General features: G+C 38.0%; 2 protein-coding genes and 1 non-coding gene across 3 annotated transcripts; 2 read left to right on the top strand and 1 right to left on the bottom strand.

Annotated features, from left to right (window-relative positions):
- Positions 1 to 584: 584 nt before the first annotated feature.
- LOC132180186 (U11 spliceosomal RNA) lies at positions 585 to 713 on the top strand. Its single transcript, XR_009440074.1, has one exon. It is a non-coding gene; the product is annotated as a U11 spliceosomal RNA (small nuclear RNA).
- A 164-nt stretch (positions 714 to 877) lies between these two features.
- LOC132178727 (enoyl-CoA delta isomerase 2, peroxisomal-like) lies at positions 878 to 1870 on the bottom strand. The gene has a single exon (XM_059591246.1). The coding sequence runs from the start codon at positions 1698 to 1700 to the stop codon at positions 978 to 980; it is 723 nt and encodes a 240-aa protein (XP_059447229.1). The 5' UTR covers positions 1701 to 1870; the 3' UTR covers positions 878 to 977.
- A 2846-nt stretch (positions 1871 to 4716) lies between these two features.
- Positions 4717 to 11840, top strand: LOC132178751 (DNA repair protein RAD5B). The gene is made up of 18 exons (XM_059591277.1): positions 4717 to 6201; positions 6366 to 6499; positions 6774 to 6909; positions 7033 to 7086; positions 7642 to 7791; positions 7896 to 8047; positions 8199 to 8283; positions 8434 to 8658; positions 8913 to 9056; positions 9205 to 9357; positions 9621 to 9688; positions 9840 to 9962; positions 10075 to 10174; positions 10308 to 10420; positions 10534 to 11110; positions 11188 to 11259; positions 11363 to 11461; positions 11601 to 11840. Exons 1-18 carry the CDS (start codon positions 5251 to 5253, stop codon positions 11721 to 11723), a joined length of 3459 nt encoding a protein of 1152 aa, XP_059447260.1. The 5' UTR covers positions 4717 to 5250; the 3' UTR covers positions 11724 to 11840.
- Positions 11841 to 18253: the final 6413 nt, after the last annotated feature.

Below are 18253 nucleotides of genomic sequence, written 5' to 3'. Positions count from 1 at the left end.
CAGTTGATTATTAGGAAACTTTACTGTCCTTTCAACACTATAAAAAAATCTATGGTTTGATAGGTTTTCTACAATTTGGTTTAAAATCGCATGCCAAATGCACTCTTAGTTGAGGTTGATTATAACGTTATAAATAATTCCAACCAGATTGCAACAACGTTTTCATTTCTGTGATGAAATTAAAGTTTGCTGATAAAATCTTTAGTCGATTAGAAGAGATTTGGAATTAGATTCCGTTTACACCAAAGAAGAGGGTTTTAAGGGAATATGAGATGGCTATATAATGTTGTGTAACCCATAGACCCAATAAGTATCAAGGGGAAAAAAGAAGTTAAATCAGTATGAACCAACAAGCAAAAGGAGCTGGAAATGATCGGTGTTTATCAGGATGTGAGGCAGCTAGTGCCACCAAAGTCTCTTTTGAGAGATGTGTTAGAACCCAATCGCGAAAACTTGACTAGGTTGTGGAAGCCTGGAAAGGAACTCAAGATGCTTCAAGGCTACTGTATCCCACATTGGAAAAAGACGAACAGGTGTTGGAAAAGGCTTCCTATAAATATTACTTGCGATGCTACTTAGAAATTTAAAAGGGTCGGTTGGCTAAATATGCCACGCTCGCCCTCGATTGGTGAGTGCTGTATGGCTATCAAGACATATGGCCGACATAATTTGTGGAACTCCAATAGGGTTGGCTCGTTTTGGCCGACCCTCCTACCCTTAGTCAAGCTTGTTTAAATTTCAGAAAGTGGGTCAACAAATCCAAATGCTAGCCAAAATCTGTCGATGAGTTTCTTCTTACTTCTTCTATACATTAACAAAACAAACAAATGAGGATCGAGTTCCATTTTGCAGTTGAAATCCCGCATCTGGATATCTATTAAGCAGACAAAATAAAAGGATAAATGTAATAGATTTTTCAGTTTCCACGCAAATACAAATTACAGAAACATATTAAGCAGCTGCTTATTAGTTTCACTCTAAAGCTTAGAAGAGGCTATGATGGCTTTGGCAGCCAATCCCAGCACGCCACATACCTCCGGATACAGGCTCTTCCTGATCTCCGCGTACACCTCACCGTTCCACTTCCTCTGCGCCAATTGTTCCCCAAGGCGCACCGAAGCCTCCACCACACTCTCCGCGCTATCGTGTGCCGACTCCACGATCCCAATCGTCACCGCCTCCTCACCCTTGACTTTCCTCCCCCCGAGCAAGATATCGCGCCGAGCCGAAACCGAGCCGATCTTGGACCTCATCATAGCCGTGAAGTAGTCGGGCAAGGTGATGCCGAGGTCGATCTCGCTCATGTACAGCACGGCTCTATCGCGCTTCATGAGGATGTAGTCGTGGCTGAGCGCGAGGAGGAACCCTGCGGCGGCGGCGTGGCCGGAAACGGCGGCGACGGTGGGCATCGGGAGGGAGAGCAACGCGGAGACAACCGGGCGGAAGGATTCGACCATGTGGTGGAGCCGATCGCGAGCGGCGGAGGAGGAGCCGGCAGCTTGGGCCCAGGCGAGATCGAAGCCGTTGGAGAAGAACCTGCCGTGGGCGGTGGTGACGAGAGCCGAGCCGCGGATGGCTTGGGACTTGGCTTGGGAGAGCGCCGAGAGGAGGGAGTCGATCACGGCTAGGCTCAGCCGGTGCTCGTCATCGCCGATCAGGGTTAGGATGAAGAGGTTGCCGCGCTTCTCCAAAGTGCACATGGTGGAAGTTGGGTGCTGATTGGCTCAGGCGGTTAGGCCTTGGTACGCGTGTACTCTATCTGTGTCTCTTGGTTGAGTTCGAAAGGTATGGGCCCAAAGTTAAAAGGGATCAAAACCGTTTGGATTCTCTCTATAGGAACGGACCTAAAAATGGTTTCATAGTAATCTTTTCAAAAATTATTTGAAATTAAATAATAATAAAACACTATTCACTTTCATTTTGAAGAAAAAAGCCGGCCTGTGAAGAAATCCGAAATCTTTTGATAATTTAGCATTTTGATGCGAACCAACTGGCAACATAAGATAGGGCTAGTTTGAGGGAGTCTTAACATATACAGTATAATTCTCTTTTACATAGAAAAATAATAGATTACCAAATGCATAAAAGGCTAATTAGGTGTTGCTTAAGAGGACTCTAATAAGAAAGGAATCTAAATCTTATTGGACTATAAATTTTGGATCAGGCTTGCATGCGGTAGTGAAAACTACCACATGCCTGCCGTTTTCTACTAACCGGTATCGTTTTCCACTTTAAAAAACTAGGTTTAAAATACAAATAATATAAAAATCATTAAAATTTAAAAAATGATAAAACAATAATAATTAAAAAACTAAAAAAGAACAAAAGAAAAAAAGAAGGGCGAACCACGGAACCTGAAACAAATTTCAGGGAGAGAGGAGGCGGAGAGAGAGAGAGAGAGAGTGAACCGAGAGGTAGAGAGAGAGGAAGAGGTGGCACCGTGGGCAGTGCAGGCGTGCTCTGATGATTCGGAGAACAATTGCCGGAGCCCGGAGGCCTTTAAACTCAAAGCTCAAAATTCTAGGTCCTATTTCATATGGGTATTGAATTTGGCGGTTTCTTTTCTATTGATTTTATGGATTTAGCTTGAGTTTGTGGGTATTCTGTTTGGTTGCTAAGAAAATGTTGGGGAATAGAAAGAAAATGTCGGTTTTGGAAAGATTGTAAGTTTTATTGGGTCCTGTTCTTGTTTGATTTATGGGTAATTGACCTGGGGTAGTTTTTTATGCTTTTGTATCAGAGCAAAAAACTTTCCCTAAAGCTTCGTATCGAGCAAAAAACTTCTCCATCTTCACCTCCTCTTCTTCTTTTTCACCTCCCCCAATTCTCACACTTTTTCCTTTAAGGATTTAAAAACAAAAAAATGGTCCATCCATGGCTGTTTTATATAAAAATGAATTTTATATGCTTTTGTCATTTTCCATGGATGAAGCATGGAAAAATATGCTTGCCTTAAAAAAACAGTCAATGGTAGTGAAAAAAACATAAAACGGTGTGCAAGCTGGGGGAGATAAAGAAGAAGAAGAAAATAAGAAAAGAAATGAACGAGCTAGAGAAGAAGATGAGGAGCAACAAGAAGATGAAGATGATGTGCAGTGGAGTTTTTTAGTTTTTTAATATTTTTATTTTTTAAATTATTGATTTTTTTAATATTAAATTAATTTTATATTATTTCTTTAAAAAATTATTTTTTTATTGCCTTAAACGACCCCAAACTGGGTCATTTTGGGCTACCGCATGGTGCGGTAGTTTTGAACTACCGCACCTAAGCCAGATCCATAAATTTTATAGAGATCTATTTCTTGTTCCCTTGTTTGTTGAAGTGATTGAACGCTAATAAAAAAGTGCAATACATGCTTCAATAAATTTTGTATTTTATTATTTATTTTTTTAAGGAAAAATTTATAATAAATATATGAGTCAACGCGTGAAAACAAAAGACCTATAACTTTTTTTTCTTTTTCTTTTTTAATTTTTAGTTCCTGAGTCAATCGAAAATATTTCCTAAACCCTTTCGTTACATTTTCTTTCATAAAAAAACAATATATATATATATATATATTTTGAAGGAGTGGTCAACAGTAGGGTTGCCACCCCCAAACCTACCATGTAGCCACCCCCAAAGGCTTAGGGGTGGCCGCAAGCTACCTCAACACATATATGGTGACTTTGTGCCCACCCCATGTGGTTAGGGATGACTTGTGGCTACCCGGGGGTGTTAGGGGTGGCCGCAACCCTAACATGAGCATAAACTTTGAAGACTTCTTGAATATTATGGCAAGAAAAATGAAGGTAATTTATAACATCATCATATGTGTTTCAATTAGTGTAGTTTGTTTTAAAAGTTTGGTAGAGGCTCAGGAGGATGTGATTCGAATGTATAGAGACATATTTAGGAAAGTGTTGCTTGTCGAGATGTCCAATTCTCCATCAGGAGTTGACTTGTATAATAAAAATCAAATAATACATGACTAGGCTTATGGGCCAGGCATCATCATTCAGCCCAAATATAAGTGTGTGGATAGAGGAGGACGCTGGACCCTTCAAGGCCCATAACATCATTGGAGAATTACAATGAGCCTCTCGAGTCTCCACCTCCCCCATTCGAGTGTTGCCTACACCCGCTCGTCTGGATGCCATCGTTGTTTTTTTTTTTTCTAATAGATGCCATCGTTGTTGATATATGTTGATATCCACTCCCCCAAAACTTCTTTTCCACAGCACATACATGCACATGAAACACACTAACTTCATACCAAAAAAAAAAAAAAAAAAAAATCAATCATTTTCAAAGAAAAACCTAATCTTTCATAACTTCCAAAGCATCCTTTCAACAACTCTCTTAATGGTTCATAAATATCAACATATATTACAACAAAAATTAATGTTTGGGTTTGTAAATTAATGAAATGGTAATAAATAACTGTTAAAATATTAAAAAAATAAAAAACATGTGAGAGATAAATCTTGACACTTATTAGAATATGTAAATGAAATTTCCTCAAAAATAAACAAAATTATAAAGAGATAAAAAAAAAAAAAAAAAAGCTTACATCTTGGGTGGTTTTCGTTCTCTTTAAGCTTATTTATTATTCTATTGCTTCAAGAGTCCCTCAAAAAAAAAATAATCCTTTCCATTTTATTTGAATAAGAAAATATATTTTTGGTATATCTTACATGGGCAAAATATTAAATTGCTTACAATTTTTTTTTTTTTTATTACATGTCCTCACAAGAGGGGGATTCGAATTAGTAACCTCTGCTTCATTAAACATGGTCCAACCAATTAAACTATCTCTTAATTGCTTACCATTACAAATAGACCTAGGAATAGTAAAATTTCAATAATGAACACGTTCAGAACTAGAATATGAAAATTAGATAATTTGTGAAATTCAAAAATATCTGGAAGCAATCTCTTTGATTTGATTGAATAACGTAGGTTAAATCACCTCAGATTTACTTGCCGTTTTTACTGCCCTTTGGCGCCAAATCGTGAAAAGAAAGCAATCAAAAGCAGAAAAGACCGGGAATTGAACACAGTAAAAACCTTTCGCGCCAAACTTTCGTGGTGGTACAAAACCCAAATCCCTCCGTATCCCATCGCTTCTCTATTTTCTATCTCTCTCCCTCGCTTCTCTCACACGGAGAAGCTCAAACTCTTTCTTTTTTCTCTTTCGCTGTTTCCCATTTTCTTGAATCTAATTAACCATTTTTCTAGCACCGACTTTCTATCGTTGATCCCAAGCCATGGACGCTAAACCCATGAATGAAATCGACATCATTCAGAATCCGAGCTTCTTGACCCCGCCCGTAACCGTGAAGCGCACAGTTACCAGCACCGGCGCTCGGATTACGACTCAGATCAAGGCAGAGGACTCTGAGGACTCTGAAGAAGCGAAACCGCTTATTGGGTGGGAGCCCAAGAGCGAAGTGAATGTTCTTGTGAGTGAACATATGCGCTCAGATTGCCCAAACGGCTCAGGGAAAGAAGAGGTCAAGACGTCGAATAAGATGTCGGTTGGCGAATCTCTTAAGGCGACGAATACGAATGCGGTGTCTGAGGAGGATTGTCTGCGAACTCAGATTAAGGAAGAGCAGCTTAAGGAACCGGAAGTGGTCAGAGTCAAGGAGGAGCCTGATGGGGTTGAGGACAAGCGTCTTGTTAGGGAAAATGTGCGTTCAGATTGTCCAGACGGCTTCGTAAAAGACGAGGTTAAGGCCTCATGGAGAATGTCGTTTGAGGAGTTTCTTAAAGTGACGAATACGAAGGTGATGTCTGAGGAGGAGTGTCTGAGAACCCAGATTAACGAAGATCAGCCTAAGGAAACAGAGGTGGTCAGCACCAAGCAGGAGCCTGATGGGGTTGAAGGCAAGAGCCTTGTGAGGGAAAATATGCGCTCAAATTGTCCAGATGGATTGGTAAAAGACGAGGTTGGTTCTAACTTTTCTTCCAAACCACATAATGTGAAGAAAGAAATAGATGAAGATCGAAGGATAAGTTCGGGCTTGGTGGAGGATGGGGATTTTCCGGAGGAGTCAGATTGGTTTCTGGTGGGAAGGACGATTGTCACTGCGCTTTCAACCACAAAAGGAAGGAAATTGGTTGACAATGAGATTGTTGATTTCACTTTTCCCTCCCAACATTGGAGACATGGTGCGCAGTGGATTGTTCGCTTTTCTACCAAACGGTTCGGAGAGGTATACTTAATTTACGTTTTCATTCTATATGTTGTATACGCCTTGTCTTTTCCCCTCTTTGGAGAAATTTGATATATGATTTGTTTAGAGTTTTGGGTATATGTTTATTTAAGTTAAGAGGGAGATGTGTCATATTTTTTGTGTTTTTTTTTGTTGACTTTTAGATTGGTCGGCTTCCAATGGAGTGGGCAAAATGTATTATTCCACTTGTAAATGGCACTAAGGTTAAACTTCTTGGACGTTGTGTAGCTGCACCATCAAACCTTTCCATGATGCAAGAAATCATGTTGTATATAAGGTAAAGTTGTAATTTTTGTCCTTTAACAGCTGTTCTCTACTAAATTTATGCTCTTTACTTGATCCTCATTTTCACATATATACCAAACAATGTAGAATAACCGAATAATAGATCTTAGTAGTGTTCTTTTTTTTTTTTTGCTATTGTGGTGAAACGAACATTACATAGTCGATGAATCGGACTGGTTTGGAGTTTGCAAGCTTTCATAATCACCATTCCATTATGGAATCATTTTTGTCTAAATGAAATTGATTAATTACATGTATGGCGGCAGCTTTTATATTCATCGTTCAGTATTCACCGATGGTGACAAGTCTTCGTGGAGGCTAGATGCTTCCTGTAACATTGACTCTACACTTTATCCTCTCCTCAAGCTGTTCGAATCGCTGAAAATTAAACCATATCAGAAGGTACTCTCTTTATTGTTTATATTGAAGTTCTATATAAGCACACGTCTTGTGATGACATTTATGTATTCTCCCTCTTAAGTCTTTTTTATGTTGTATTCATACTATGTGTTTTGCTTCAATCAGGCTGAGTTTACCCCTGAGGACCTTCATTCGCGGAAACGTGTGCTAAATCTAGAGGTATGTATTTTTTAAATTTCTTTTTTTAATATATATCTAGTGATTTTCATTATCTCAATTGCTTGAGTGCATAGAAGTCTACCTGGATAGTTTTGGATTTGATGCTATTTGATTGTTTAGTTGACTTAACAAGCATTTGTATTTGACCTTAATTGAACTTTTCTATTGTCAACCACTCTATTCTATTGGGGCCCACTTGGTTGCTCATGAAAATAGAATTTGGTTATTTACACAAGACAACTGATAGCAGCTGGCATATCATGAATTTCTAAAGTTGGCTGCGTACCATTATGGTGCCACTCAAGATGCCAAACTTATTTGTTTAATTGCTATGTAAAAATTCAATGAAGCAGTTTAATTTCCATTAGATAACTGAATATGCCCTTATATGTTGCACATTTTCATATGCATTAGTTTTCTGGATTTTTAACAATTCTGTGCATATAGACATGCACTGATACATATACAGTGACAGAAAAGGATAACATGGACTATCTCAGAAGTGAAGACATGCACAGGTATCAAAAGTAATACTTTTTGTTTACTGTGGAACAGGATGATTCAGAAGAAGCCGCATCGGCCTTGCCTATTTTGAAGCGAAGAAAGGGTTGTCAACAGTATCCAGAACAAGCCAATGATGAACAAGCTGTCACAGAGTCATCTCTGAATAAACTTGTGGGGGCAGTAGAAGTGTATAACTTAGAGGTAGAGCAATTTGAATTTTATCTCTTATCTTCAGAATTTGGAGGGAGTTTTGTATGGGAAGTCATCAAGTTGTCTATTTTGATTCCTCTCTTGTAATTCTTTAGGAGCTGGAACCCCCATGTACACTCATGTGTGATCTTAGGCCGTACCAGAAACAAGCACTATACTGGATGTCAGAATTAGAAAAGGGAATTGATGTTGAGAAAGCAGCAAAAACTCTTCATCCATGCTGGGCAGCATATCGTATATGCGATCGGTATGTAGCTTCTTGTAGATTTTGAAAATTGAAAAAAAAAAAAAATGAGAGAAGAAAAGGAAAGGAAGTTTGTTTTATCAACTAATAACATAGCCTTTTGATTAAGTAAAGCTATTAAGTATCTAACTTGACCTGACATGCTGTTTTGCAGGCGGGCTTCCTCTATTTATGTCAACAATTTCTCAGGGGAAGCAACTACTAAATTTCCAACTGCAACACAGATGGCAAGAGGAGGAGTGAGTTCTCTAATATCTCTTTATTCGTACTTCAATGTGGATTTCTTTTATAAGTTGCAGTTATCACCAGTTTCATATTTTCTTTGTGTTTTTATTTTTTATTTTTTTTATCTGCATGCTTTATTTCTAACTTAATAAAGTATTCTTTAGATATTAGCAGATGCAATGGGGCTTGGGAAGACTGTGATGGCAATTGGTCTAATACTTACAAGGCCAGGAAGAGGATGCCCTGCTAACCAGGAGTATGGCACTAAAATTGCAGATACTACTGAAATTACAAAGAAGACAAAGAAAGATTGTCATATGAACACCTCATCAAAAGCAAATGGTGGCACTCTTATTGTTTGTCCCATGGCATTGCTAGGGCAATGGAAGGTGAATATCCTTTCTCTTATGCTAAAAAAAGTTAAAGGATAGCCATGATTTGACAAAACCCAAGTAATTTCAAAACTCACCTTTTGGATTTATGACATGAGTCAACCAGTGATGGCACTAGGCTGAAGAGAAAAGAAATGCTTATAATGCTTCCTTTACTATTTACTGATACTTCGAACATTAAATTCTGAAATGCTACCACACTTTTATCTACTTCGTTAGATGTCTTATATCACTCTGTTAAAAAATTATAGGATGAGATTGAAACCCACTCGAAGCCAGAAAGTATATCAATTTTTGTTCACTATGGTGGGGGCAGAACAAATGACCCAAAGGTCATTGCAGAACACGATGTGGTGTTGACAACATATGGAGTGCTTTCTGCTGCTTATAAAAATGTAAGGAAATACTCTATCTTCGATTTGCCAGTTGCTTAATTTTCTCACCCATAAAATCCATCTACCAGAATCCTTGTAACCCTGATATTCATTTATCTTTCACTTTTCTCTTTTATCTTTTAATGGGAACTTTGTTACTCTGATACAGGATGCAGAGAACAGCATCTTCCACAGGGTCAGTTGGTATAGGGTGGTTCTAGATGAAGCTCATACCATAAAATCTTGGAAGACTCAAGGTGCTCAGGCTGCCTTTACATTGTCTTCACACTGCAGGTGGTGTCTAACGGGAACCCCTCTTCAGGTTTGCATTGTTTATATGTTTATGTGCTCTGTTTGTGAGATCAAATCATAGTTGTATGGGCATATGGAGTCCCTGAAGGATATTATACGATTTGTTTTGCTTTTTCTTTATTCTACTAATATCTTGTGCATTTTTATCCATCTTTCAACTAATAACCTACATCTAAATAATCTATCTGGTAGCTTTGAAGATCAGGAAGAGGGAATACTCACTGGAATATCATCCAATAATTTAATGATTTTCTTTGTCATCACTTGCTGCAGAATAATTTGGAAGACCTCTACAGCCTCTTATGCTTCTTACATGTTGAACCATGGTGCAATTGGGCTTGGTAGGATAAAAAACTTGTTCAATATTGACTTTTCTGGTGTCACTTTTTTGTTACCGCAATGGATTATAAAACTCTAATAGTTTAAGCTTGCTAGAGTGCATTATTAGCTGATCCTTTTTTTTTATTTATTTTTTTCTGATTCTTAATATAGGTGGAGCAAATTGATTCAAAAGCCTTATGAGAATGGTGATCCAAGAGGGATGAGACTGATCAAAGCTATTTTGAGGCCATTGATGCTGAGAAGGACAAAGGACACAAAGGATAAAGCAGGAAGGTGATAACTCTTATTTTCTCATATCCTTTCAACCTGTTCTTTTCCTCCTTCCTATCATTTTATCGTTTGCAAACTTTGTCAGCATTGTAACGTTTGGTCCTTCTGGTTTTAGGCCAATACTCGTTCTACCTCCAACTGACATTCAAATCATCGAGTGTGAACAGTCAGAAGCCGAGCGTGACTTTTATGATGCGCTTTTTAAGAGATCTAAAGTAAGTTTCTCTTGGTTATTTTTGTTTATTTATTCTGCACTCAAGTGCTTAGAATTGCTTTCAGTGGATTCTTAGCCTGTTAAGCAGCGGTCTCTTTATCAATGAAGAAGCTCACAATCTTTCATGAAAACAGGTCCAATTTGACCAGTTTGTTGCACAAGGCAAGGTTCTTCACAACTATGCATCAATCCTTGAGCTACTACTTCGATTGCGGCAGTGCTGCAACCATCCGTTTCTTGTCATGAGGTGTGCAAAATATTGGAAAAATGGCACGAGCTAATTAATTTGTCATGAATTCCATTTTACCACATTCTTTCCACGTCTCTGTTTCCAATAATTCTTGGTTTGAAAATATGCAGCCGAGCTGGTTCCCAAAAGTATGCAGACCTGAGCAAGCTTGCAAGAAGGTTCTCTGAAATTAATCCCGATTCTTCCACTTCAAAGCAGCCTGGCCCAACCCATGCATACATTGAAGAGGTTGTTGAAGGTATCCGGAAGGGAGAAAACACAGAGTGCCCCATATGCATGGAGTATGCAGACGACCCAGTTCTCACTCCATGCGCGCATAGGATGTGCAGGGAGTGTCTCCTCTCAAGCTGGCGGACCCCAACAACTGGCCTGTGCCCAATTTGCCGGCAATTACTCAAAAAGACCGATCTCATAACGTGCCCGACAGAAAACCAGTTCTGGGTTGATGTTGAGACGAACTGGAAGGAGTCTTCCAAGGTTTCAAAACTCTTGGACTGCTTGGAAAGCATTCGCCGGTCGGGTTCTGGTGAAAAGAGCATTGTTTTTAGCCAGTGGACTTCGTTTCTTGATCTCCTCGAGATCCCGTTGAAGAGGAGAGGCATTGGCTTCTTAAGGTTTGATGGAAAGCTTGCGCAGAAGCAGAGGGAGCATGTCTTGAAGGAATTTAGCGAGACCAAGGAGAAAATGGTAAACAGAATTTTTCACTCTGCTTCTACATTTTTGAGAATTATTGTTGCTGATCATATGTTTCTTTGGCATCTCAGGTATTGCTGATGTCTTTGAAAGCTGGTGGTGTAGGCTTGAATTTAACTGCAGCCTCTAATGTCTTCTTAATGGTAAATTCTCAGACAGTTGGTTCTTTCTTTTTTTTCCTTTTCTCAAAATATACAATAATCTCTTCTTCCCTTTCCCACCATATTTGTATTTAATATGTTGTAGGATCCATGGTGGAATCCTGCTGTTGAAGAGCAAGCAATCATGAGAATTCATCGTATTGGGCAAAAGCGAACAGTACGTGTTAGAAGATTCATTGTTAAGGTAAAACTTTTACTCTTTCATCTTCCGCTTCAAGCTGTCCAGAATTGATCCAAGCTTTCCCTACCATGGAGTTGGGATTTGGAGGAGGTCAAAGTTTGAATCTTTTTATTTATTACTTTATTATTGCCACTGTGATTAGGACACGGTGGAGGAAAGAATGCAACTACTCCAGGCACGCAAGCAGCGCATGATTGCTGGGGCCCTCACCGATCAGGAGGTTCGGACGGCTAGGATTGAGGAGCTCAAAATGCTTTTCCGATGAATTGCATGATAAAATTTATTTTTTGAGAGGGGCTCTTTTGTTTTTTGTATGGTCCAAAGATGCCCAATTTTGTAAATTTCTATAATTGTCAAGTGGTAATTTGGTGCTCGTTTCTTCGACAATGACTGCCATGAAGCACAATAGAGAGTATATTCCGGGGATAGCTACAGGAAAACATTTGAATATCCTGAAAATGACGCTTCTATCCTTGACCAAAGGACGGTACAAAAGTTCCCTACAACACGTCAATAGAGATAATAACAAATGTGGGCCAAACACGTGCCGATCATATCTTGGCTTACTAAGGCTGAGGATTGACCACGTAATTGGGGGCTCAGCCGTTAGATCATAAGTAGTTTTTGGCTTCGCCAAATCGAGGCCGTGGATTTTGCCGTAAGTTTAAATGTCATAGGTTATAACGTCCGTTTGAAGGGTCAAAACCCGGTGGTAAGGGAGGGTTACAACTTAACAATAACATGTCCCCACTCCCCACGGTTTCAGTTGGGGTGGGGTCCCCGTTAAAGGAAGCGTCAAAAACGCACCCACTCAGCCTTTGACTGTAGATGCTTTGCCAGTTGCCTTTCTGTTTAGGAAAAAGTTGCTTCCAAAACTCTTCAGCTTCAATGGGGTTTTCCTTCGATCGGCTCGGCTACGTAACAACGAGTTGAGCCCTTTTTTAATGGTGTTGATGAAAAAGGAAAACAAGAATTTGTTTTATGAAATGGTCCAGTTTTTGCGGCTCAAAGGTTTTCTCTAATAGAATTAAGACCATTAAAGGGCAATTTGGTGCGAAGTTGAACATTGTATATGAATCAGAAAAAGAAAATTCCATACAAGGTTTTCACAGTGCTGTGGCTAATGGAATTATTTGGGCATGGCACACCAACATAGTCTATGGTCACGTGGTTGAAAGAATATTATGATGCCCATTGTCAGTACGTATGACAATGTCACAATTGTGATAGACAAAATTTCAGAGTATACTGTTAACAGATTCGTTTGGCGAACACATCAAATTATTTTCATATTTAGCTCATTTTACAATAAAAAGCAAAAAGCATTATTTAAAAAGTTTTATCAAACAAGCCAAACAATTTACAAATCTATGGTAGGTGACTTTATACCAAAAAAAAAAAAAAAATCGATTGAACTAAACCCATAGAAATAAAGCTTATTCAATAGTGGCATTCCCGTGAACTTCCAACAAAGACAATTGGTGGTCTTGTAGTTTAATGATGTTTCTATTTTTCTTCCAATAAAGGAACTTGGAGTATGTTTCTATTTTCTATTACTTGTTGGACTTCCAATTATTGCTCAACCGCTATAACTGCGAGACTTGTGAAGCTTCATCTATACACAAAGGAGGAAAAAAAGAAAAAGAAAAAAGAGAACTGTGTTATGAATGCATTCATGCATTAGGTGGATGACCATTTAGTTCCATCTCTTGGAATTCTACACATTCATGTCATCTTTTAGAATTCCTATAACATCCATGTAATAAATTGATTAACCCTTTTGTTTCATATTCCCCATTTCATATTCATTAACCTCTATGATTTCATGCCTATAAAAGGGAGTATTGAGTTGTATGTAAATCACACAATAATAGAGAAGAATAATACATAGTTCCTGAAGAACTAGTTTCATATATTGCAATCTTTTATCTTGTCTTGTTATTTTCTTTAATTTTACAACACGTTATCAGCACGAAGCTCTAGCCAATTGTTGTGTTCTTTTGATCTTCAACATCAAAAGCTATCCGTGAGCTATTCTCAATTCATTATAATGTCAAATCTTACAAAACTTGAGTTTGTCGCTCTTGACGTTTCTGGCAAAAATTACTTATCTTGGATCCTTGATGCTGAGATCCATCTTGAAGCTATGAATCTTGGAAATACTATTAAGGAAGATAATCAAGCATCCCAGCAGGATCGCGCTAAAGCAATGATTTTTCTTCGCCATCATCTGCATGAAGAATTAAAAATTGAGTACCTTACAGTAAAGGATCCCTTGACCTTGTGGAATAATTTAAGGGAGAGATACGAGCACCAGAAGACAGTTATCCTCCCAAAAGCTCGCTATGATTGGATGCACCTGAGGTTGCAAGATTTTAAGAGTGTCAGTGACTATAACTCTGCACTCTTTAAAATCAGCTCACAATTAAAATTGTGTGGAGAAAAAGTCACTGATGTGGATTTGTTAGAAAAAACATATACCACATTTCATGCCTCGAATGTGCTCCTGCAGCAGCAATATCGAGAGCGTAATTTCACAAGATATTCTGAACTGATATCTTGTCTTCTAGTGGCTGAGCAAAACAACGAGCTATTAATGAAAAATCATCAATCTCGTCCAACGGGTTCTACACCATTTCCTGAAGCAAATGGAACCTCATTTCATGGTAATAAAGGAAACCGTGGTCGTGGACGTGGACGTGGTAGAAAAAATTATAGAGGTCAAGGGGAACGTACTCATAATTCTTACAAAAGAAATACCCCATACCACCAGAAGTGGAACCACACTGAGGCAAAACAAAATGAAAACAAAGGTTTACAGAATAAACCTACAAAGAACTATGAAGATAAATGTTACAGGTGTGGTATGAAAGGACATTGGTCGCGTACCTGTCGTACGCCTAAACATCTGGTAGATCTATATCAAGCCTCCATAAAAGAAAAGGGGATTGAAATGAATTTTGCTAATCACAATAATCCTGAAGATTCTCCAATTTTTCTTGATACTCTAAATGGAGAGGGTAGCACTCATCTTGATGTTTCTGATTTCTTTGTAGACTCTAACACAAATACTGATCTTCTGATTGGTGATGAATATGTCTACAACAATTAATATGTTTTCTTTATGTCTTAATTATAGTATGTTTACATTGTCAAATTTCATTGTATTTTGTTATTTTCTTTTTGATTAATGAAATTTTAATATATATTTTGTTTATATATAGAGGTATGGGTCATATTGATGGAATGATTAATTCCAAAATGATTGGTGAAGATTTGTGTCTAGCAGACAGTTGTACAACGCACACAATTCTTAGAGATAAGAAATATTTTCAATATTTGATATTAAACAAAGCTAGTGTCAATACAATATCAGGTTCATCAAACCTTATCGAAGGCTCTGGAAGAGCGAATATTATATTGCCAAAAGGAACAAAATTTTGTATTGACGATGCTTTGTATTCTTCTAAATCTAGAAGAAATTTAATTAGTTTTAAGGATATTCGTCTAAATGGTTATCATGTTGAAACCACTAATGAAGGCAGTGATGAATATCTTTATATTACTTCAACAATTTCGGGCCAGAAGCTCATATTGGAAAAACTGCCTGCTTTCTCTTCCGGGTTGTATTATACAACAATAAGAACAATTGAATCACATGTTGTGATGCACCAGAAGTGCTCTAATCCAAAGATGTTTATGCTTTGGCATGATCGTCTTGGACATCCGGGAACAATTATGATGCGTCGAATAATTAAGAACTCTCATGGGCATCCCTTAAAGAACCAGAAGATTCTTTTACCAAGTGATTATCCTTGTGCTGCATGTTCTCAAGGTAAACTTGTTATCAAACCATCTCCTTCTAAGGTAATTGTTGAATCTCCATCATTTTTACAAAGAATTCAAGGAGATATATGTGGGCCGATTCACCCTCCATGTGGACCATTTAGATATTTTATGGTTTTAATAGATGCATCATCGAGGTGGTCACATGTTTGCTTGCTTTCTACTCGTAATGTTGCATTTGCTAGACTTCTTGCTCAAATAATTAGATTACGAGCACAATTTCCAGATTATCCAATTCAATCTATTCGGATGGATAATGCGGGTGAATTTACATCTCAAGCATTTTATGACTATTGCATGTCAATTGGAATCAATGTTGAACATCCTGTTGCTCATACTCATACTCAAAATGGTTTAGCTGAATCGTTTATTAAACGACTTCAGTTAATTGCTCGACCTTTGCTTATGAAAACAAAATTACCTGTTTCTTCTTGGGGACATGCAATATTACACGCTGCATCATTAGTTCGGATCAGACCAACAGCTTACCAAAAATATTCCCCTTTGCAACTTGCATTTGGTCAACCACCAAATATTTTTCATTTTCGTATTTTTGGTTGTGCTGTATATGTTCCAATTGCGCCACCTCAACGCACTAAGATGGGACCTCAACGTAGACTTGGAATTTATGTTGGTTTTGATTCTCCTTCTATCATTAGATATCTTGAGCCTTTAACTGGTGATGTTTTTAAAGCACGTTTTGAAGATTGTCATTTTGATGAAAACATATTCCCATCACTAGGGAAAGAAAACTCGTTGCCAGAAGCACGACAAGAAATCACTTGGAATAATTCGACGTTATCTCATTTTGATCCTCGTACAAATCAATGTGAACTAGAAGTTCAGAAGATCATTCATTTGCAGAGTATTGCAAATCAATTGCCAGATGCATTTACTGACAACAAGAAAATAATTAAGTCTCACATTCCAGCTGCTAATACTCCAGCGAAGATAGAAGTCCCTGTAGGACAATTAATTAATACAGCAGCAAATGAGTCTAAGGCGCGCCTGAAGCGTGGAAGACCTATTGGTGCAAAGGATAAGATTCCCCGGAAGAGAAAAGCACAAGGAAATGAAATCGGGGCTCCTAAAGAGGTCTTACCCACAAAACAGGCAACGAAAATTGATCCATCCAAACTTTCTGTACAAAATTCTCCTGGAAAGGAATCCCCCGAAGAGGAATCTCCTGAAGAGTTACCCCCTGAAGAGGAACAGGTACCTGAAAATAATGAGATCTCAATAAATTATGTAAGTACAGGAGAAATATTGGATAGAAACAAAATTGTTGTCGACAACATATTTTCATTTAAAATTGCATTTGACATTACCAGAAGTAATGATGATATTGAACCACAAACCGTCGAAGAATGTCGACGTAGAAATGATTGGCCAATGTGGAAGGAAGCAATTCAGGCAGAATTGAACTCACTAGCAAAACGTGAAGTATTTGGACCTGTAGTCCAAACACCTGAAGGTGTATCGCCTGTTGGATACAAGTGGGTATTTGTACGAAAACGAAATGAGAAAAATGAAATTGTGAGATACAAAGCAAGACTTGTTGCACAAGGTTTCCTGCAGAAACCTGGTATTGATTATGAAGAAACATATTCCCCTGTAGTGGATGCAATTACATTTAGATTTTTTATTAGCTTGGTAGTTACAGAAAGTTTGGATATGCGTTTAATGGATGTGGTTACAGCATATTTATATGGATCACTTGATAATGATATATACATGAAAATCCCTGAAGGATACAAAATGCCTGAAGCATATAATTCGAAATCCCGAAGTATTTATTCTATCAAGCTACAAAGATCTTTATATGGGTTAAAGCAATCCGGACGCATGTGGTACAATCGTCTTAGTGAATATCTATTGAAAGAAGGATTTGAGAATAATCCAATTTGTCCATGCGTTTTCATTAAGAAATCAGAATCCGGATTTGCTATCATTGCAGTTTATGTAGATGATTTAAATCTTGTTGGGACTCCAGAAGAGCTCATAAAAACTGCCACGTATTTAAAAAATGAGTTTGAGATGAAAGATCTTGGAAAGACAAAATTTTGCCTTGGTTTACAAATTGAACATTTTCCAAATGGAATTTTTGTTCATCAGTCAACATACACAGAAAAAGTCCTGAAGCACTTTTACATGGAGAAAGCTCATCCTTTGAGCACTCCAATGGTTGTTCGGTCACTTGATGTGAAAAAAGATCATTTTCGCCCTCGAGAAGATGACGAAAAAATTCTTGGTCCTGAAGTACCATATCTTAGTGCAATTGGTGCTTTGATGTATCTTGCAAATTGCACACGACCTGATATAGCATTTTCAGTTAATTTATTAGCAAGATACAGCTCTGCACCAACTCGAAGGCATTGGAATGGGGTCAAACATGTTCTACGTTATCTTCGTGGAACAGTTGACATGGGATTATTTTATTCAAAAGGTTCAAATTCACAATTAGTTGGATATGCAGATGCGGGTTTTCTTTCTGATCCGTATAAAGGTAGATCTCAAACAGGATATCTATTTACAAGTGGAAGTACTGCTATTTCATGGAGATCTGTCAAGCAAACACTTGTTGCTACTTCTTCAAATCACTCAGAGATTATTGCAATTCATGAAGCAAGTCGGGAATGCATATGGCTAAGATCAGTAATTCAACACATTCGAGAAAAGTGCGGTTTATCCACAATCAAAGATAGCTCGACAATATTATATGAAGATAATGCTGCTTGTATCACACAGATCAGAGGAGGATATATTAAGGGTGATAGAACCAAACACATTTCACCAAAGTTCTTTTATACACATGAGCTCCAGAAGAGTGGTGATATTGATGTTAAACAGATACGATCAAGTGACAATTTGGCAGATATATTTACCAAAGCATTACCAACTGCAACATTTAAGAAGTTGGTGAATAACATTGGAATGCGCCGACTGAAG

This window comes from Corylus avellana, chromosome ca4 (genome assembly GCF_901000735.1).
Source record: "Corylus avellana chromosome ca4, CavTom2PMs-1.0".
NCBI lineage: Eukaryota > Viridiplantae > Streptophyta > Magnoliopsida > Fagales > Betulaceae > Corylus > Corylus avellana.
The sequence above is the reverse complement of the archived record's forward strand: the minus strand, read 5'-3'. Positions and strand labels throughout refer to the sequence as shown.